Raw genomic sequence first — 21,499 nt, 5'->3', positions numbered from 1 at the left:
CTACACCTTTGAAGGCATTCTGGGAAATATGCTTACTTGCCTTCCTGCCGAGAGTCAGATGAGGAGACTCATGTGTGTACACTGAATTTATAGCCAGCAGCTGGTTCCTGCTGCTTAGCGTCGCATAAAGACTAGAAAAGGGGAGGAAACAGTTTTCCCTACTCTGTCTAACAAAATATACCCATACATCTAAAAATCATTAACACAACATATCTTTTCCATCCAATGCCATACAAAATTTAAATTAAAAACAATTGGCTACAAGTGAACTGCTGTTGGGTGATGATGTTGGTATCCATGTCCTAATGCTTTTTCATCAATTTTTACACTAAATGGGATTGTAATTTATAAAGTGAAAGTCATAGCCTATTGAAGAATTGAAACTTGCGCCTGAACCCATGTTTACTGACATTATAAATCCAGAGAGAACACTTTTGTCATAGACTTCTACAGAAACGCACTTTTTTGCAACTAGCGGAGTGGCCCTCTGCAGGCCATTGGAGAGAATTCAGGTTTCAGGCACGTCTGCATTGGCTTCACTTTCTGTGTTATGTGTAAAAAACCTCATGTTTTTCCTTTACAGAAGGTTATGTGCTTTGCCAACTACAGTGACCTCCTGGAGACTTGACACCACCATGACATTGCCGTGCCATCACCACATATTCTCGTTTTTACAGATACAAATGAATGTTAATGAATGTACTTTAAGAATTTGTTAGCCTCTGAGAAAGCCATGCAGGCTAAGCTGTTTCCCCCTGTTTACACTCTTTAACCTAAGCTCTGCTCAGCAGCTGCCAGCTGTGGTTTGAGAAGAATGGTATCAATGTAAACATCTGCCTGTTGGCAAGGAAGCAAATAAGAGTATTTCAACAAAATATGAAACTATTCCTTTAAGTCTCTGAACGCAGCCAGATGCATGAATGTTGTGGTAGCAGCTACAAACATGAAGCTTGTGTAGCTGGTGTGCAGTCTCTGCTGGTCACCATTCCTAAGGACAACTGGAGCTGTGTGTGTGTGTGTCTGTGTGTGTGTGTGTGTATGTGTGTGTGTGTGTGTGTGCATGTAAGAGGAAAACATCTTCTCTGAGATAAGACATGTTTGACAGGAGGCCTCTCCTCTCAAAGCAGAGAAAGTATGTGTGTGTGTGTGTGTGTGTGTGTGTGTGTTACACTGAGAGAGAAAGAGAGGGTGAGAGAGAGAGCAGCAGCTGGTATTGTGTGTGTGTTTTGCCCTGTGAGACCTGGCTCTTTGCTGGTGTTATATTACATGTGTTGCAGAGGCGAGGTGGGGTGAGCAGGCTCGATAGCCCAGAACTGAGGGAGTGACAGATGAACAGGAGGGAGGCAGGGAGGGGGGAGAAACAGAGGTGGTGTGGGGTAGGGGATTGGTTGGTACTTGGAAATGAAGCCAGTGTCTGACACCCAAAGCACTTCTCATGCTCTGGCACAGGCTATTGTCGTCTGGAATTTGAGAAATGCATTTGATCTGTATACGGTGCGTCTCTGTGGGTGTTGTGATGTGTGGATGACTCCTGGGGACAAAGTAGCCACCAGAGAGGGAGAGGGAGACCAGAGGGAGGAGGTAGAGGGCAAGGGTCCCCACGATTGATACATGTACTTTCATCGCATTTTACCTGCACATAGATGCCATTTTATCCAATATCTACATCTGCAATTGAGACTAGACACAGAAAGGAAACCTCTTTACTTTTGTAGGTGGACTGTGTTAAGTGAGAAACTGATGATGAAGATAAAAGAAGAATAACATTCCAGTTCAAATTGTCTGTATGACAGGAGTGAAAAGAGGGAGGGCTCACAGATATTGTATCTGGCCCTGCACACAGTATGCCTCCCTCTTTGCTCAAGTGCAATCCCATCTCTTCTGTTTGACCTCGGCATTCCTCAGACTCGGAGTGAATGCAAAGGCCACAGTTTCAGTGTGTGTGTATGGTTTGTGTGTGTATGGTGTGTGTGATCAGTGTTCACCCTCTGACTACTTGAAGTAATTCATACGATTCCCATCCGTGCAGTTTTAAGGGTTGAATAACTCAAAGGGGAAACCTACACCTCAGTCCTGGCTTCAATGTCTTGTCTACAGTTGAGGTCGACCTAATGAGACGATTTAACCATCTCATCATGCCGTAAAAAAAGAAAACTTCACCTCAGGCTTTCATCGTTCTCTGAAATACAGAGGGGTAGTATTGTGGCTTTATGGATTCATACAAACATGTTTCTGTTTATATTTACTGGAGGTAATTTCATTTTATTCTGGTTTTTATTAGCTTAAAGAGGGTAAATGTATTTATTATTGTGTAATCAATTTTAGAGCCTGTGCTGTTTGTGAAATGAAACCGTACCATGTTAACACCTTGACAATAAATGCACTAAACCGGTGAAAGGCGTTACTTGAACGAGCCAATACGAAAATATAAAAATACTAAATTATTGCAGAATGTTCTGCATTAAAATTTCTACAGAAGAAAGAATTACATATGTGCACTTGATTGGGATTAACAAGATGAATCTATATGATCATGAAATGAATGATGCTTAAAAATATACATGGATTGATATTAAAGTGAGTAACTGCTTTATCATGTTTGTTTTTTAGCTGAAATCTTTGTGTGTGTCTGGTGTGTAAGATAAACATAATGACTTTAATTCCAATTACTTCCAAAATGTGAATTATAGTATAACAGCAAATGGTTACAGGTACCTTAAAATTGCATTGAACTGCAGTACATGCGTAAAAGTATTGAGCGGAAAGGTTTTTGAGCTCAACAGTAAGAAATATAACAAGGCATAATGTAGATGTCGCGTGAATGTGGCCGAGGTGATTTATCATTAATGGAAAAGGTAAATAAACTAGCCATGTTCCTGTGGTACCACTCCCTTTCACAGCTATTGTTGATAGGAGGTTGGTGCTTTCAGCCATTGAGCTGTCAAACATCATTGCTGCACCAATCTTTGTGCATATACTGCCACCTATTGCTGAATAATGGTACTACATAAAAAAATGCAGCAGGGTGTAATTTATATTTCAGTTTGTGGAAGGACCCCTAGTGGTGACAGAGACTATTGTTAAATTGTGAAACAGCCCAAAGATTCAGACAGTTAGTGTGAAAAGTTTTTTTATTTTGGAATAGTAAACAAGGCACGTTATGATGACACTCTGGATGTATTTAGTTCATAGCTCGGCAGGTGGCTTGACCTCATGCACCCGTCAGAGAACCAGGTAAGTATACATCTATGCTTTGGGTTAGATCTACTTGTGACTCAACAGCCAAGGAGTCTAAGAGCTGTAAGTTAGAGCAGGATGAAGTCTTCAGGGCTGAGTGTAGCGCAAGTATTTCTTCCCAGAAGGCAACTCTTTCGTTGTCACACCGTTGGGGAAGAGAGCAGCAGCTTCACTATCAGAGAGTGAGGGAATGACCATGACCTTCTGACCAGGCTGAAAGAGACATAAAGGAACAGGTAAGTGTGGCTCTAGCCTCCGTTGTGATGATATACGTGCAGAAGCCTCATCCGGCCCCTGAGTCATGTGGCTTACGGCCATTTTGTTTAGTGTAGCCTCTCAAAAAGGTTTGGATGTGATGCATGAATTTTGAATTCAAATCTGGTTCCTATTGGGAGTGAATGGACTCTTGTTGGCAGTTGGCTTCATAGTGTTGGAGGAGGGAGCGTGGGAGTCTGCACCGGTCACGTGAAATATTTGGACTGACTGTCAGGTCTATACTGTATCTGAATACAATTCAATTCAATTGTTGGAGATGTTAAAATATTTGCACTTTATCCAACAATGACAAAATATTTGAAGTACAGATAGGGGGATGAAAAGGGTAATGGCAGACATTTATATGACTCAAACTCTCATAGGTGCTTTCTTGCTGAGGTTAAGACAAGAAGTTAAAAAACTATAATAATAATAGTCATAAAAAAATAAGAAGATGGAGCAAGGGCACAGTCAGCTTAGCACCAGTCGCTTCTCCAGGCACTGTAAATCTATTGGACTAAAACAACTCAAAAGAAATGGAAACAAATAATTAAAATTAAATAATTGGCTCAATCTATTAGTACTGATGAGTTCTATACTGGTGTAGAGATTTGGAAAGAGAGTTCTTTTATTTTCATTATAATATAACATCTGAAATGGCTGTGTATCATTACATTGTTCTGATGTCCACACTGGCCTCGCCTTGTTTCTGATGTGTGCACAAAGTTCATCTAACTGTTATGACAGAATCTGAGGACTGTGCGTCCATCTGGTTGATTCCAATGATCAGCCAGGCAGCTGACAGATATTAATACAAAGTTTGGGTGTGTACCTTCCAGTCGACCGGTGTGGCAACCTTCTTCTGTGCGGTGAGCTGCAGAGAGTCGATGACTCTGAGCAGCTCGTCAAAGTTCCTCCCAGTGGTTGCCGGGTAGAGGATGGACAGCTTCAGCTTCTTATCTGGGCCAATCACAAACACCTGAAGTGGGTGGAGCACACAAAGGTTTAGCATACTACTCAGAATATACATCCTTTTTTTAATGTAAGTATGTCCATTATAGCAAGCAAATACATGATGTTTTACTCACCTAAAGAATTCATATAATTTTTCATCAAATAAATTTTCTATACCAAATCATGCCACCTTTTCATCTAACTTAATTTTCATTATAGGCAAACGAGGAAGAAAATGTCTTGTGGCTGACAAATACTTTACATTAATTACATATTTCATTTCTGTTAATAAATGTATATAATTTTTTGTGAATGAACATGTTTATATAAATTTGCTGAATTATTAATTCATGCCGGTTGTTGGAGGGTGAGAGTGGTGTGTTTCACCCCCACCCCTCTGAAGCTCTGTCAGTCAATGGTGGGGGAGGTACACAAACATTTTACTTTAAAAACGTAAAAAAAAAATAAAAAAAAAAAAAAAAAAAATTTCTACTTAAGTAAAAGAAAGTATTTATTTACTTTTAAATATACTGTAAGTCTACTACATCAGTCTCGGCTTTGGCGTCGCTGCTGCTGACCAACTTCGCTCTCATTTTAACTAACCTGCTTCAATTTGATCAACAGATAAATTCCCATTTCATGAACATGTAACACACAGCACTGTAAAAATTAAGTGGAGTTGAAAGTTCTGATATTTGTTGGTATATGTAATGGAGTAAAAGTGAAAGATAACTGTAAATAAAAAAATACATAGTATCTAAGCAAATGTATTTAGTTTACATCCACCACTGCTTTCAGGCATGTAGCTAAATAGTTTTAATTTGCTGTGAGGTAAAACTTGGTGTGGTTTCACTTTGATCACCATGAAGAACCATCAGCTCCAGCAGGACTGATGACATTTCATTTTGTTTGTGAAGAGCAGAGAGAAAACACCAGTATTAATGGTAACTGTGTGGTTCTTTTGCATGACGGTGTATTTGCCGGAAGTCGGAAAGAGTGGAACCGTAGGAGCAAGAGGAAAAGCAGGAAGTGATTGCTGTTATACTGGGCAGCTGCAAAAGAGTTTGGACCACAGACTCAAAGAAAAGTATGATTAGTGCCTCTTGTTTTGCTTAAGACAAACTAATTTGGCATCTGTTAATTTGAATTTTATAACGATACACTGGTGAAGAGGATGCGTGTTAGAACAGGTAAGCAGGAGGAGGGGTTTCTTACACAGCGAGCGGTGAGGGGCAATCCATCTTTGTCGATCTCATCAGGGTCCAGCATGCCCAGCTGCACGGACAGCACTCTCTTATGATCAGCGATGATGGGGAAGGGAAGAGCACCTTCAGCCTCACTGTTGAATGCCATCACATCCTACTCACAGAGAACGGACACAGGGACAAAGGGTTTATGTCAGTGTCATCCTTAGTTACTTATTGTCTCCATCCTGACTTAACAACAGCAATAAGTTACAAGTCACTATGAACTACATGCTGAGGTACTGTACGGCCAAATCTGCTATTTACTTTTCGACAAAGTGACGCTGGTCCACTGAACTTTGACCAATCACTGGTCTGTTTGAGGAGGCGATGTTGTAAAGTGGCAACTCAGGTCAAAAAGTGAATTCCGTCTGTGCCGAGGGTGGACATTAACCATGAAGGTTTGACTCCTCAGTTTCCACCAACACAGGCAGAGTTACAGAACTTTCAAGATTTAGAATTTATAATTATACTGACTGAGTCTAATTTCCAGGAGTTATAAACTCCAGAGCGTAAATTCATTAAGTGTCTTATCCTCCTGAATGGCACGGTTTCCTCTTAAAACCGATTCAGCTACATGATTGGATTTGAAAGAAACTTTGAAAACTGTTTAATTTAAAACTTAAAATGTGATTGAATTTAGATAAATCATTACTTTGATTTAAGATAATTGCATTAAATTGAATTAAATTATGGAAATATAAATAAAAAAACAAACAGAAAAATATAGTTATATCAAGTTTAATTTGATTTAGTTGATATAATTAGACTTTCATTAAAATTTTATAAAAAGCCTGAATAAAGATGATTTAAACCTCATACAAAAAATGTGTATCAACTCATTGGGCTTTTAAGACTGCATTTTTATTCAAAAACATCTTCCGGAGTCACAGCAGTGGAGAGTTGTGCAAACATCATATCTGATGCTGGATTGTTTAGATTTGTCTGTGAGCAGCTTTGATTCATACCAACTAAAACCTGTCATCAAAATATGTTTTACAGAAGAATCTGAAATGAAATCAGGACAACAAGCAGGCACGTAAAACATGGATCCTGTCTACAATAGATAAGCATGTGGAGTGAAAGGATAATAACCATAGGAGCACATTGATGTATAAAACTATTGTTAATGTTTCTAGATCATAACCTACCTGCAGGCTTGTAACGTCAGTGTTACATAATAAACGTAGAGGAATGTTAAATGCTATAATTAATTTATTCCACCCACAGATGTCTAACCTGTTCAAAACTAGCTTTTTAGACCTCAATCAATCAGCGGTAGAGTAATACAGTGTGTGTGTGTGTGTGTGTGTGTGAACCCGACCTTGCTCCAGTTGTGGTGATCCTCCACACTGTCGATGGACAGGGCGATCATCTTCACGCCACGTTTCTTGAACTCATCGCTGACCTTGGCGGCACAGGCCAGTTCTGTGGTGCAGACCGGAGTGAAGTCCCTTGGGTGGGAGAACAGGATGCCCCACCTGCAGAGGAAAGGATACACATCAGAAACCTCAGTGTGGAGAAAAGTTGTATTATGAACGAACGAGGGTCATTGTCATCCAGCGGTCATGTAACTCTTTTTAAGACCGACCTAGTGTAAAGGTTAGATTTTAATGGAGTGGCTGTGTTACGTCCTGGTATAGGCTCAGGTTTGTAGCCATATATGGAGCAAAAAGTATTATGCAATTGCCCCCTCTGTGTGAACCGTGGCCCCTTAGTTAGAAGAGGTAGAAATGGGTCATACAACGGTTGACTTCTTAAATGGATAATTCACCTCAGTCACACATCACATGAGTTTCTTCCCTCACATGATTCTCCTCATTGTGTTGTAATGTAGTGAGGTAGAGGCCACAGAAGAGCTCCTCCTCACAGGCATTGGGATCACTTTTTCATAGCGTGACCAGAGGCCTGGTTAGAGTTAATTGTTTTTTTCAAATGGAAAACACTGGAAGCTGGTGTTGATTTAAAGAGTGACATGAGAAAATGTTTTATTCGGCTGCAAAACCGTCTGTTTTTATCAAACATAGTTGAAATTAGCTGTTCTAAATGCCACCTTTCCATTTGATGGACTTACACTTGCAGAATGGGCTCAAACCAGCCTTTGCTGAACAACAATGAAAAGCTGAAAAACTAGGACACAATTACAACAGGTTGCCTCTCTCATTCAAACATCTATTACCACTGAGGAAAGAAGGAATATACCTAACTCAGTTGTCGTGATACCGTTACATTTTAAACATTTAAAGCCCTGAACTGTCTTATAGTTGAAATGAGCCAATGAACATGCCTGATCTGATCCGCCTCTCATGCTTATGCAAGAATCTCATTCAGCCAGCAGGTGTCACTGCACAGTCACCGTCACATACCTCCAGGCTCTATCACGCGATCTGCTCTTTTTATTCAGATTTAATCCTTGTACAGATCAGACACGTGTCAGCTCCCCGGTCTGACTACAGGCCTTCACAGAAACACATCACGTGGGTCAATGCAACGTTGCATGACCGATTAAATTGTTTTCCAAAAATAACTAAATAAACGCAGAATAAATCAGTCTGCAGGCAGCGTGCCGGTGTGTGGGTAGGGCCTTGAACTTACGAGCTGCCCAGGAAATCGTGGAACTTGATCTGGCCGATGGTGGTGTCGGCCTCGAAGTTCGGGAACACGTCTCCCAGCAGAAGTCCAGGCATGGTGGTGGTGGTGGTGGTGCTGCGTGTGTGTGTGTGTGTGTCTGCAGCTCAGAGAAGAACTCAATTTATTTTTGGTGAGAACTGCACCATATGACTAGACCCGGAAAGGGAGGGACCACAGCTCAGTGACGTAAGCTCATCCACCCATAGATCTATATCTATGCATCCACCAACCAAATAAATATCAAGATTCAAGAGTCAAGATTTGATATTGTCATATACACAACAGTTTCATTGATTCTACACACTAGCAGACATGTATCAAAGGCATAACATTTATTTTAAAGAAACAATATCATAATTTGTACTGTACATGCTACAAATGCGTAAAATCCAGTCAGTTGACGACTTGATTTTATGCATATACACAAACAATCACTGAAACGTCACCTTCGTACTTAAAAGAACAAAAACGTTTCTGTTTTTACAGTTTTATTGACAAATCATTGACGGTCTGAAATTCAACATAAAAATCTTTTAGTTTGCATTGTTTTAATCCTTGCTCAGTTTGACATTGTTTTTTAATTGTTTTATTGCGTTGTATTTAGTTGCTGCGTCTGCTTTGTTTTTATATATTAAATCTTGATATTTTCGATTGTAGTTCAAAAACACAAATAAAGTATTACATGCTTGTAAAATAAAGTAAAATATTTTTATTCCTATGCCAAAGGAGATATGCAGTAAACCTTGAATCTCTTTAATAATATAAGTATATGACCAGTACTTCCGGGTCAACCAGCTTCCTGGTGAAAACTACGGCAGCCGGGATGTGAACAGTGAAGCCACAGCAGATGAGCTGAAGACGCGATAGACCCTCAAATCACTGCGGCACCTCTGGTACTGCGGAACCTCTGGCGCTGCGGTGCTCCCACTCGACAGTCAGTCTACACCGGTACATTCACAGGCAACATGCCGTCTCCTAAAGCTAAAAACCCGGCTCGCAGCGGAGGAAGCCCGGTGTTCGGGAGCGCCAACGGCCGCTACGACTTCAAGTCACTGACGAAGCCGCTGAATCGCTCCTCGCCTCCGCCGCACCTGCTCCAGCGGCAAGGCTCCGACCCGACCACGGCCCGGCTCCGGGCCTCGGAGAGCCCCACGCGCCGCCGGGGCTCCAGCTCTTCCACGGGCTCTGCACCGGACGAAGACGGTATACGGCTGAATCCGTCTTTCGTCCGCGTAGCGCTCAGCTCCCTGCTCGCCATCGACCTGTGGCTGTCCAAGCAGCTGGGGGTGTGCGCCTGCGAGGACTCGTCGTGGGGCAGCATGCGCCCCCTGATGAAGCTGATCGAGATCTCCGGACACGGCATCCCCTGGCTGGTGGGGACCGCCTACTGCCTGTACAAGAGCGACACTGCTGCAGGACAAGAAGTCATGCTCAACCTCTTCATGGGTAAAACTACATCTCTGCTAACATGTCTCCGTCTGACAGGGGGCTAGAACTATAGAATCTATGGTTAGAACACAGTCAGAGGAGGCCTCCCCCTTTCACATGGTCTCCATCCTGGCCTGCATCCAGCTGTTTTCACCCCACTACCCATAACACACGTGTTTTCTTCAGTAGTCCTATGGCATTTGTTTGGTCAGCTGCATCCCTCAGCTTGGCAAACAGGTGAATGCTTCAGATCCAGCGATTATAGTGCCTACATAGGCAGATTGTATTGTGTTTTGCAAAACTCTTCTCCAACCCACTGCACTTTATTATTGTTTATATCGTTATTACCAAACATACCTTCCAGTGTGTTGTGTCTTTTAGGATTGACCCAAACCAAACACGGGTCATCAGATATAATGGTACAGATACTATGTTTCCCTCCCCAATACTACTCCCGAGACGTGAACCTTGGGTATCGGCTGATCTCATACCAGTGCATCTAGAAGATCACGTGTAAAACCTGTTTTAACAGTTGTATGCTCCTGCTAACGCTGCATGGAGGTGACGATTATCTATAATTTCTGTTTGGCCTGGATCAGGTTAACCTTTAATATATGTAATTACAACCTGGCTAACTTTACCGGGGCTCCAAATTTTCCATCATGCAACTGACAGCTTGGGCCTCCAGGGCCATGAACTCGACTAGTTTGTCAGTTATCTTTCGCTCTGTAAAATTGTTCACATTGTTTGAATGAGGTCTTTTAATTTGCTACTGCAGTTTGTCCTTTATTGCCCTTTGCCCAGGTGAACTCCTCGGGTTCATACATTTTGGCTTCAACTTTGGGAAGCTGTCAGTTCCTTATACAGTCTGTGGTTTTGATTTGACATGGATAGTGTTGTTTCAGGGTGTGGTTGTTTTCATTTTATTCTGTTGGTACTCTTGCTGGTGTTACAGGACTTTCTGCTTTTCCAGTAGTGTTGGCTGATCCCAGTGGCGTGTTCTGTCACACACAGGTGAATAATGCAGAGGCGGGTGGAGGCAAGCCGGCCTATATCTGAATGTGGTTTGCAAGATACATCCTGCTGTTGATAGTTGGAGTGGAAAGATGCAACAAAGAAAAACACAAATATGGATTTCCACGGAACTTGGTGTAAAGATGCAGTTTGCTTCAGGAAGACCTCCGTGTAGGAGTTTCTCTGCTGTGATACGAAAGCTTGATGCGAGGATTCAGTGGAGTTAACAGGTTATTTCTGTATACATGGCCTCTGGTACTACAGCAAATGTTTGTAGGATTTTGGAGCCTGATGGTTACACAGTGTGTTGCATAATAATTTGACAGATAACAATTTGCTGTTCTCAGCAGGGATTTATACAGTGCCGTCTGACTGTTGCATTACATTTTCAGCAGTGAAGCAACTGTTAATAAATCTCACTGCTCAATGCGATGACACATAGATATTAAAAGTCCAGTATGCTGTAAAGAAGGGTAGTGATAACCCTGTTCACTACCAAATATCATACTGTATATGTGGCATTATAATGTTTTAACTCTTCATGAGAAAGTAATTTTTTTTTTTTAATAGTTGTTGTTTTGCAGCATTTATTCCTTTCAGTTCCATCTTACTGATTAAATCTATGTGGTTTCACTTTAGCAAACAGTATTTGAAAAAGTCATGTTGATTAAATTTCTCATGCTACATTTTAAATGGACACAAATGCAAATGTGTCAAACTCCATTTGACATGTTTTGATGTGTGTTGTGAAAAAGTATTTATCCAGGTTGCTTGGACTGATATAACCACATGGTTGGTTTGTATGTATGTTTGTTTATTGTATGTATGTAAGATTACACAAAAAACCCTTATCTGATTTACACGAAACCTGGAGGAGGGATGTGGTATGTGTCAGGGAAGAAGACATTCATTTTGGTGTGGATCTGGATCAGGGGAAAGAGTGATGGGGAGTTTTTCAACATTTGCATAAGGGTATCATCATCTTGCACTTTTGATATCATTTGGCATCATAGTCTGTGCATTAATGATCATGGTATGTAGCAGCAGTGCCAAAGTCAAGCCAATACACGCTCGACCAATCATAAGTCTGTCTCAACTTTCAGTGGTGTCAAATGAATAATTGAAACTAAACTTCAAACCAACAATACACTACATCAGTGTGAGAAGAGAAACTATCCCTTCAGAATCAGGTTCATGTCCAATCCACCAACGTAATGTACCCGTTCTCTTTGTCTCTTAATGTTTCAGTCTGGCACTTCTTATGTGTTTCTCAGTGTCCTCGGTTTCAGTGTGATTGCATGAATACAGACTCCTCACACATTATTCTGTAACATATCTCTTTCTGTCTTTTAGGCTTGCTGTTGGATATCCTCCTGGTTGGCATTGTAAAGGCAGTGGTGCGTCGACGTCGGCCATCCCATAATCGCATGGACATGTTCGCCACCTTTTCCGTGGACAGCTACTCCTTCCCTTCCGGCCATGCCACCCGTGCCGCCATGTGCGGACGTTTTTTCCTGACTCACCTCGTGCTGGCCGCCCCGCTGAGGGTCCTGGTCCTGCTGTGGGTCGGCCTGGTGGGGCTGAGCCGAGTGATGCTGGGAAGGCACAACGTGACTGACGTGGTGTTTGGGTTCTGGATGGGCTACTGGCAGTACAACCTGGTGGAGATGCTGTGGCTCTCCCCTCAGACCCTGCAGGGGATGATGGGACAGTTATTTTAACTCAAAGGACTGAAGGAGGAGGGAACGTGGCAGTTTAAATCTTGATTGTAAGAGCACCTGCACACCTTTTGAGAGGATTGATGGTTGTTTGTCTCGAGAGGAGATCTCCATCACACATGGTTGTCTTCTTCTGTTGTCTTAAATCAAGCTTCTTTTTTATTCATACAAGACCTGAAGGGGGCCGATTTGACCAGTTTACCTCTTGAAGCCCCATCAGGTGACCTGATTCATGGTTAATGTGAAAATGTATCTATTCACACATCCATATCACATTGTCATTCCTATTGCTTTGACAACATCACACAATAATTCAAAGTATATCACATAAACAGATGACTAGTTAACTTGGATGGAAAACCAACAAAACTTAATCATTATAAGGGCATGCACATAAATAACTTGATATCATGCACTTTATTGTCTTCATATAAGTAAACCGTCTTGAATCACTACTTAAATCAAAATTCATTAAAAAAATGTGCCATGGTCTAAGGATAGAAATATATATATATATATATATATATTTATTTCTATCTTTCTTTTAATTATTTATTTTTCTTCACAGTTTATTCAGTCAGAAGGAGAAGTGTGTGTGTGTTGGAGTCCTCTACTCTATAGTTCATTTCAATTAGTTTAATAAGGTTAAAGAACTACTGTACAATACATTTGTCAATAGGAGGAAGGAATATTATTTATTGAGTGGACTTGAGTCTTGATACCTTTCTTCACATAGTCACTGAAAAGCTATGAGCTTTTAATCTACTAATGTGTAATAGCCTGAAGAGGGGTCACCACTGTTAGACCTGGCTGATGGTGAAGTGGTAACAGATCTGCTGCTTGACTTCAAAACATCAATAATGGCTGTATATTTATGATTTGTCTTGTTGGCTGCTGTTAGAAGTTAAAGAACTTTATTTATAAGGCAAACAAGTGAAGTCGGAGTCACAGAAAAGCAAAAAATCTTGACAAAGCAAAATGAGATCTGTGACTGTTCAGGTTCAATCAGCTGATTCGACACAAACAAGTTACACAGTCCTCGGCGGAGGGAAGCAAATTAAATTTCCTATAAAATTTTCGTTATACCTCGATGACTGAGGATAATATTACTTCGTCATAATTTTCATACTAAATCTCTGTCCAAGAAAATAGTTTAAATATTAATGAAAAAATAACAGATTATGATAAATAATAAAAAAACATTTGTTGTGGGGCTGAAGTGGCACTTTAAAGTTTTCCACTTTAAAAATATGTCAGTTTTAATGTTGCCATCAGGTTTATATGATGACATCTCAGCTATATTGTCTGTTGATGTCCTGGTGCACTGCTTGGGTTCATGGATCAGTGGGCAGATCAGGAAAGAAGTGAAGAGTTTTGCAACCGACTGCATGAAATATTTTCTAATCAGACTAGAACTGGGAGATGTGGTTAAATTATATTAAGAGACAAGTTTTCCTGAGGAATGTCACATTATTTATATCCGTCAAGTTTAAAGACAGATTTTTGCTCAGCAGTCTATCAACCATTCAAATTTTGATTGATCGTAGGGTTCAACAAGGTGCGACTTTACCTCTGCCCTCAACTTTCGACAAGAGTGAGGAGAAACTCCCAAAAATCACTTGATAAAAGAGAGAGCTGCAACTGTGGGCCGACAGAAGTCGATGCTGTGTGTGAGATAACAACTCAACAGGACAGAACTTCAAAAGCATCAAAAAGGAAGATTAACAACGATTTGACCACATTTTTCTGCATCTGTTCAGATTTTTTTGCAATTTTACGCTTTTGATGTACATCGAAGGACTTATATATATATATATATATTGACTTTTGTCATAGTGATTTTGATGAAAATAATATTGTGATAGTTATTGTTTTATTGCCCAGACGGAAATAAGTCCCAAGTTTAACCTGCATATTTCGTCTAAATTCCACAGTTCTGTGGAAACTGTCTAATGCACTGACTTGAATATGATTTGTGGAGTAACGGTTGGACAGATCTAATAATAATAACTTTATTTATGGAGCACTTTTCAATACAAAGTACAAGGTTCTGCACAGCAAAACAAATGCTTAAAATATGGAATTAAGTAAATAGAAGTAATATATACTAATATAGTAATATATGTCTAAAGGACAACAGCAGCCTGGCATCCTAAGTAAATTTAGGAATATGCCTTTTGAGGAAACATAGAAGACAACAGTCTTAGAGAGCCTACTTTCCTCAGGCAATTCATTCCAGAGCCTTGGGCTCCTGATGGCAAACGCTCTTTCCCTCTTAGAGTTGAATGCTTTTTCCTGTGTTTACGTTATCTCTGTTTAATACTTATTCTCAGTTGTCAGACTCAAGGCAATAATCAGTAAAGGCAAGAACTGTTAGTGTTGAACTGTGGCAAGTTATTAACGAAGAAGTGACTCTTTGAACGTCACCATGAATCTTTAGACGTCACCATGTGGGCCATGTCTACTGCTCCTCGCATGTTTTATGTTTACATATTGTGTTTATCTATTTCTGCTAGTTAATCTTTCCCATCACTCGTCTCATTGACTGGTCGTCAGGTTCACACATTAATGCCTAGAGTCAGCATGTTTGATGATTAAACCATATCCACGCACCAACCCACTGACTGGGAGTTCTGTGCCAAAGCTGAGATTCAACATTAATGTTCTAACCATATATTACGCAAGTTGTCAAGATGATGCACAACCGCTTGCGCACTTCACACACACACTCATTCATTTTAGCACTGCCAGAGACCACAACTTGTAAATCTGCAGGTGCATTTTAATTTCCATGTGTGCTGGTCTGTTTTTACTTTGTCTTTTATTCAGGATTTTGTTCAGATGTGTGAATTTTTGGTTTCAGTGTAATTTTGTATCAGTTGTTTACAGTTCAGTGGACAGATCGAATGTTTCCTCTCTTGTGTGTGTGCAGCTTTTACTACTATTGTATTTCACTTCATGAAAGGGTTTTTAACCTGTGAACCAGTTGATCCTGATATCTGGTATGAACCAGCTTAATTTAACAGACTGTTGTATATACTGGTGCCCACTCGCACACTGTTTTATTGACCTCTGTCTTGCTGTGCCCTCATTCTGCGATAAGTGACCAATGATCTCCCCAACATCGGTGGAAAGATAATGCGATGACAGCCTGCAGCCTTTTCATTTCAGTGCACTTCTGTGGCAAATCTAAATATGCTGGATATCATCCTGACCAAACGTTTTTTATGATTGATTTATTTCTTGTTTTATGTGTTGATATTGAGAAGAATCTGAAATATCAGACAAAATGTTTACTACAGGCTCCGTCTGTTTGTGTTAGGGATAGATTTTGCACATTCCACCTTTTGTACACCATTCATAAGAAAGATGCATATTTTGATTTATTCCGCTACCAGGTAAATCCCACTTTGTGAAACATGAAGCCAGCTCCAATATACTTCACTGCACACAGTCTTGCCTGCTGTATGATATAAATTGTTAATGCGTATCCTGTACATATGTCTGTAATGACATGAGATTCCACTGTGTTATGTTCCATTTTCTCTGAATGGCCATTCCCGGATAATTTGATTGTAGTGGTGGTTTTTAATTAAATTGGGAAGAAATCTGAACCCGTCTCAAGTCTTTTAGATGATCTTGTTAAAGTCAGGGGAACGAAAGTGAACTTTAGTCTTATCTCAGAAAACACGATTTTGTTTGGCAGAGAGAGAGAGAGAGGGAGGGAGGGAGGGGGGGGGGGGGAGAGAAGGACGTCTTTATTTCTAATGTTTATATAAAAGTCTGTGATTCGTAGAGCTTTGTCACTCTTCAGCAACACACGAGGATCAAGGTAGGAAGAAAAACTTGATGCATATTTTTTAACCGTGACATTAGTGAAAGAATAATAATAATGAAATTCAAATTGGGTTGTCATAAACTGCACAATAGGTTGATAATAGTTCATTATCAGGGCAAAGAAGTTTACTTTTTTTATATTTTGCACTGATACGGTCAACAAGACTGAGCTGTATCACTTTTTTAAATGTAGCTTTTGGCAAAATATTTAAACATAGTGCAGATCCAAGCATACATTAGGATGAATGTATTAGTCAAGTTTTTTTTCCACAGCCTGAATAATGTTATTAATAATATTAAATAATATTAATTTCTTCTTCTTTTTACTTCTACTAAATTAAGTGAAAGAACCACACAAGAAAAATTTCTAGGAAAGATACAAGACATGTATTGAAAATATTTTAACACTGAAGACCCATATTATATCACGCTTCAATCTGATTGTTCAGATTAACTGTTTCTATTCTCCTCCTGTAGTTCAATTATGGTGCATAAAGTAGCAGTGATCGGGGCCGGCCCCAGCGGTCTCACCAGCATTAAGGCTTGTCTGGATGAGGGCATGGTGCCAACCTGCTTTGAAAGCAGCGATGATATGGGTGGACTGTGGAAGTTCAAGGCAAGTCACTATTCAGAACAAACACTGGCAACCATTTGTATTAATGCAGTGGCAATGTGTTGAACACAGAGCAAAGTAAACACTGTTCTTTCTGTAGTTTAATTCAGATGGACTCACAGCACATCACATTTGACCAAGTCTCCTTGGGCATGATACTGAACCTGAAATTGCCACTCCATTCTCATATCATTAATATTCTTTTTGCTTGCTTTTCTTTCTGTTGTTTGTAATTTGAAACCTCTTCTCTGCAGGAAGTGTCAGAGCCAAACAGAGCCAGCATCTACCGTTCCCTCACGATTAACATTTCCAAAGAGATGATGTGCTACAGTGACTTCCCCATCCCTGCTGATTACCCTAACTACATGCACCACTCTAAAATCCTGAAATACTTCAGGATGTATGCAGAACACTTTAAACTGCTGCAGCACATTCACTTCCAGGTAACAAGAGCAGAGAGAAGCACGCGGCTCATAATATTGTGTTGCTGAAGTCCAAAAGATATTAAAACATTTACTGTAAATGTTACTTTTCTAACATTCTAGACCTTGGTTAAGAGTGTCAGACAGAGGCCGGATTTTTCCCGCACTGGTCAGTGGGAAGTGGTGACTGAGAACAGAGATGGACAGGAGGAGCGCCACGTGTTCGATGCTGTGATCTGCTGTGCGGGTCACTTCACCTATCCCAACATGCCACTCAAAGACTTCCCAGGTACAGACATGTTCATAAATCTTTCCCATGCCTTGACAGATCATACAATTTGCGTCTGAGACATTGAGGAATTTGCAGCAACATGTTGGTTGTCATATGTTTTTTCACATGAGATCATACATCTGTTCCAACACAAATCCAAATAACAGGAAGGAATAACATAACTATCAATCTGTGGTTTAGTGGAGTGCACACAAACTTTTTTCCAAGATTTTACTAAGAGGACAACGGGTAGAGTAACACAATAAATTTGTGGTGTTGCAGGAATTGAGACGTTTGAGGGGAAGTACTTCCACAGCTGGGATTACAAGGGACCTGAGGACATGTACGGAAAGAGGGTGGTGGTCATCGGCATTGGTAACTCTGGAGGTGACATTGCAACAGAGGGCAGCAGAGTAGCTGAGGAGGTTTCGGAATTCACTTTTTATTGTGCTTGACTTTGGTTTGGACATTGATTCATGATTGTCGGCGCAGATTGTGATCTGTCGTTCCTTCTCATCATGCAGATGTATATGAGCACTCGTCGCGGTGCCTGGGTCATCCGCCAGGTTTCTGACAATGGCATGCCCGTGGACATGAAGTACAACACGCGTTTCGTCCACATCTTGTTCCAGCTGTTGCCGATCAACGTCCTCAACTGGATCGGCGAGGGCAGAGTCAATGCCATGTATGACCACACCATGTACGCCCTCAAACCCACACACAGGTAGGTTGCTGCCGGGACAGAGACACAGGATATTGCTCTGTGGTATTTAGGCATAAACTCCTTGCAAAAAGAAGAAATGTGCGATGTGTTGGAGTGTGAGATACTCTACGTGTGTCCCTGTCACCAGAATATCTTTGTCTTCTGCTGCCTCACCAGGCTCTTCAGTCAGATTCCAGTGATCAACGATGATCTGCCCTTGAAGATCCTGTCCGGAGCGGTCACTGTCAAGCCGAATGTGAAAGAGATACGTGGCTCCACCGTGGTGTTTGATGACGGCACTTTTGTTGAAAAGGTCCGAAATTGACCTAAGACAAACCCAAGAATTCTCACTTACAACGTAGAAAATGGACGCTTATCAATAACTTCCTGCCTTTGTTGTTACAGGTGGATATAATTGTGTTCGCGACAGGTTACAACTACGATTTCCCCTTCTTGCCGAGCAGTGCTTTGTACAAGTCAGGGCACCGTGTGGGTCTGTACAAGCACATTTACCCTCCCACCTTGGAGCATTCAACTCTGGCTGTTGTGGGTTTCATCCATGCCCTTGGAGCCATCATGCCTCAGGCCGAAATGCAAGCCCGCTGGGTCGCACGTGTCTTCAAAGGTGAGGCGGTTCCAGTTCGTCAGCTGCTATTAAAGTCCATGTCTGCAAATTGACCTCTGTCTGTCCAATGATGTTTTCTCCATAGGACATAAGAAGTTGCCCTCAAACCAGGCCATGATCAAGGCTGTGGAGAGGGACACCAAGGACATTGAGAAAAAGTAAAACTATTCATTTGCCTCAATAATGTTACAACCAATATTGTCCATTCGTTTTCTATCCTATAAGGATGAAGCACATATACGTTCAAACTTGTTTTATTAAAGCTACAATAATGGGGTTGAATGGATTTCTGAGCACTCGTGGGCGGCAGAACAAGCAGTCAGCAGGACTAGACACTGACATTGTTAATGTTTTTACATTTAACTTATAAATTGTCAATCATTACTGGTTTCTCCTCCCCACAGCTTTATTGTATCAAAGTTGACACCCCTGCAAGTGGACTTTGTTGACTACATGGACGACTTAGCTGGAGAGATTGGAGTGTTCCCAAGTCTCCTCTGGCTCTTCTTCACCGACTATCCTCTGTTTAAGAGGCTCCTCTGGGGACCCGTCACATCCTACCAGTACCGCTTGATGGGGCCAGGAAAATGGGAAGGGGCCCGCAGAGCAATCTTCACCCAGTTCGACCGCATGTACCAGCCCCTGAAAACCAGAAAGGTCTGAAATTCATTTAGTTTCTCCTGCATTATGCAAGTTTTATGTGTGATGCTTAATATACATCTTACATTATCTAAACATAAAGTACAGTATCCAAATGTAAAAACACTTACCCTAACCCTACTCCATCTCTTCCAGCTGGTGGAGCATGAGCCTTCCACCACCGGCCGCCTGTTTAAGCTGAGCCTGACCCTCATGGTCGGAGGAGCCACTGCCTACTACGTCCATGTGCACCACCCGACTGCTCTGCCCAACCTGCTGTCCAAGCTCCATCCAAAGACATTGTAATACTCCGGAGACTGCAGTCACACGAATCGAAAGCATCGAAAGCTGCCAAAATAGCACCAGACTCCTTAACAAGATATAATATATAATATATAAAATACAGAAACGCACAAACCGAATGACGTAGCTACGGTTTTGGATCCCTGAAATACTGAAAAGTCCAGCTTAGTCATAATATCCTGCTATTTGGCTTGTGATGGGACTGACTTTTGGGGTAATGTCTTCATTAGTTGTATCTATATATTTGATGTCTTTAAACACTTTCTTCTAAAAAAAAATGTTCTTATGAAACAATGGCATTATAATTTCAAAACAAATCCTTTTTTTTTACATTTTCAAGACAAGTTGTTCAAGACCAACTGTATTATTGTTATTACTACGTTTGCAGTCAACATTTCCTGTTTCCAACCAAATCCATTGTTTGCAGTAAAACAGTCATAAATAAGTATTGTAAACAATGAACACTGGCAAAGTCAACCGAAATAATTCTTTAGAGTCCCAGTCTCACACTCTCACACCCATTAACGTTCCCCACCCCCTGCACCACATGAAAGTCCCACTACCTCCTGCATTGGAGATGGCAGTTGGAGTAACAAGACATTATGAATTAGTTGCATATGAACACAGTTGTCCGAGGATAGATCCACTGAATCCATCTTGTTATCGTATTAAATCTCTGTGTTGTTTCACACTATAAATAGGTCATATTTTCCAATGGGAATAAACCTCATAAATCTCATCAGGGTGTCTTCTTGGGTCCATCTCTCCAAAAACTTAGGAAAACATCAGAGTGAGATGTAATTATTTACAGGAAAAGACTAGTGAAGTGTTCGTAGCTGATAAACACTCATTGTCATTGTTACTTGGCAGAAAGTCTTCTTTTGTTTAGTTTTGTTTATGTCCCTGGGTTATTTGGCCACACACTGGAAAATTGCGTGCCCTTGAGACGGGTTGAGTGTGGGTTTCTTCAGGGAGGGAGGTTTACTAGAGCAGTTTCTTGTGAAAAAGAGGTCACCAGCTTCGTCAGTCGGAGGGGAAGGACTGAGTGAGAGAGCAAAGGAAGAAAGTCAAAATAGGTCAGATTACTTCCCTGTCTGGATGTTGAAGTCACCAAGAAGGACAAGTGGAGGGCCATTTTCTGGGATCTTCGAGAAGAGGACATCTAATTCCTCCAAGAAATCTCCCAAAGGACCAGGTGGACGGTAGAGATCAACAATGGTTAATTGTACCAGTTGAGTTACTGTTGCAGCATGATATTCATAAGACTTCCTGTTTTATTTTGAAAATGTATGGAGACTGATCTCACCAATATGTGGACTTTGGACTTTTCTGGAGTGAGGAGTTCTGATTGCTCTCTGGTTTCTGATTTACACCTGCACCACCTCTCAGTAAGTCTTCTACTTAGTTGTTTCAAAGCAGCAGTTGATTCTAAAAAATAATTGGGTGGCTTATTTATGACAGTCCCAGAACCTGAGGGAAAAATAAAAAACACACTGACGTCTCTCTACAGTTGAAATGTTGATTAGTTTGAAATGACGCCACAATATCACTACTAATCATCACATAATGATCAATATACCTTTGATGAGTAACACATACTCAGAC

The 21,499-nt window shown here is 40.9% G+C and overlaps 3 protein-coding genes across 3 annotated transcripts; 2 read left to right on the top strand and 1 right to left on the bottom strand.

Annotated features, from left to right (window-relative positions):
* Window positions 1-3,113: 3,113 nt before the first annotated feature.
* prdx6 (peroxiredoxin 6) lies at window positions 3,114-8,498 on the bottom strand. Its single transcript, XM_053430496.1, has 5 exons — window positions 8,286-8,498; window positions 7,015-7,171; window positions 5,662-5,805; window positions 4,325-4,471; window positions 3,114-3,450 (listed from the first exon to the last, which is right to left on the bottom strand). The coding sequence occupies exons 1-5, from the start codon at window positions 8,375-8,377 to the stop codon at window positions 3,325-3,327; spliced, it is 666 nt and encodes a 221-aa protein (XP_053286471.1). The 5' UTR covers window positions 8,378-8,498; the 3' UTR covers window positions 3,114-3,324.
* Window positions 8,499-9,118: 620 nt separating this feature from the next.
* On the top strand, window positions 9,119-16,095 carry plpp6 (phospholipid phosphatase 6). The gene is made up of 2 exons (XM_053430271.1): window positions 9,119-9,767; window positions 12,117-16,095. The coding sequence occupies exons 1-2, from the start codon at window positions 9,287-9,289 to the stop codon at window positions 12,482-12,484; spliced, it is 849 nt and encodes a 282-aa protein (XP_053286246.1). The 5' UTR covers window positions 9,119-9,286; the 3' UTR covers window positions 12,485-16,095.
* Window positions 16,096-16,226: 131 nt separating this feature from the next.
* Window positions 16,227-20,633, top strand: LOC128447877 (flavin-containing monooxygenase 5). Its single transcript, XM_053430270.1, has 10 exons — window positions 16,227-16,934; window positions 17,186-17,374; window positions 17,477-17,642; window positions 17,907-18,049; window positions 18,149-18,348; window positions 18,505-18,640; window positions 18,733-18,952; window positions 19,038-19,110; window positions 19,357-19,609; window positions 19,748-20,633. Exons 1-10 carry the CDS (start codon window positions 16,803-16,805, stop codon window positions 19,895-19,897), a joined length of 1,662 nt encoding a protein of 553 aa, XP_053286245.1. The 5' UTR covers window positions 16,227-16,802; the 3' UTR covers window positions 19,898-20,633.
* The last annotated feature ends 866 nt before the right edge of the window (window positions 20,634-21,499 follow it).

The sequence above is a fragment of the Pleuronectes platessa genome, chromosome 9 (assembly GCF_947347685.1).
Source record: "Pleuronectes platessa chromosome 9, fPlePla1.1, whole genome shotgun sequence".
NCBI lineage: Eukaryota > Metazoa > Chordata > Actinopteri > Pleuronectiformes > Pleuronectidae > Pleuronectes > Pleuronectes platessa.
The sequence above is the reverse complement of the archived record's forward strand: the minus strand, read 5'-3'. Positions and strand labels throughout refer to the sequence as shown.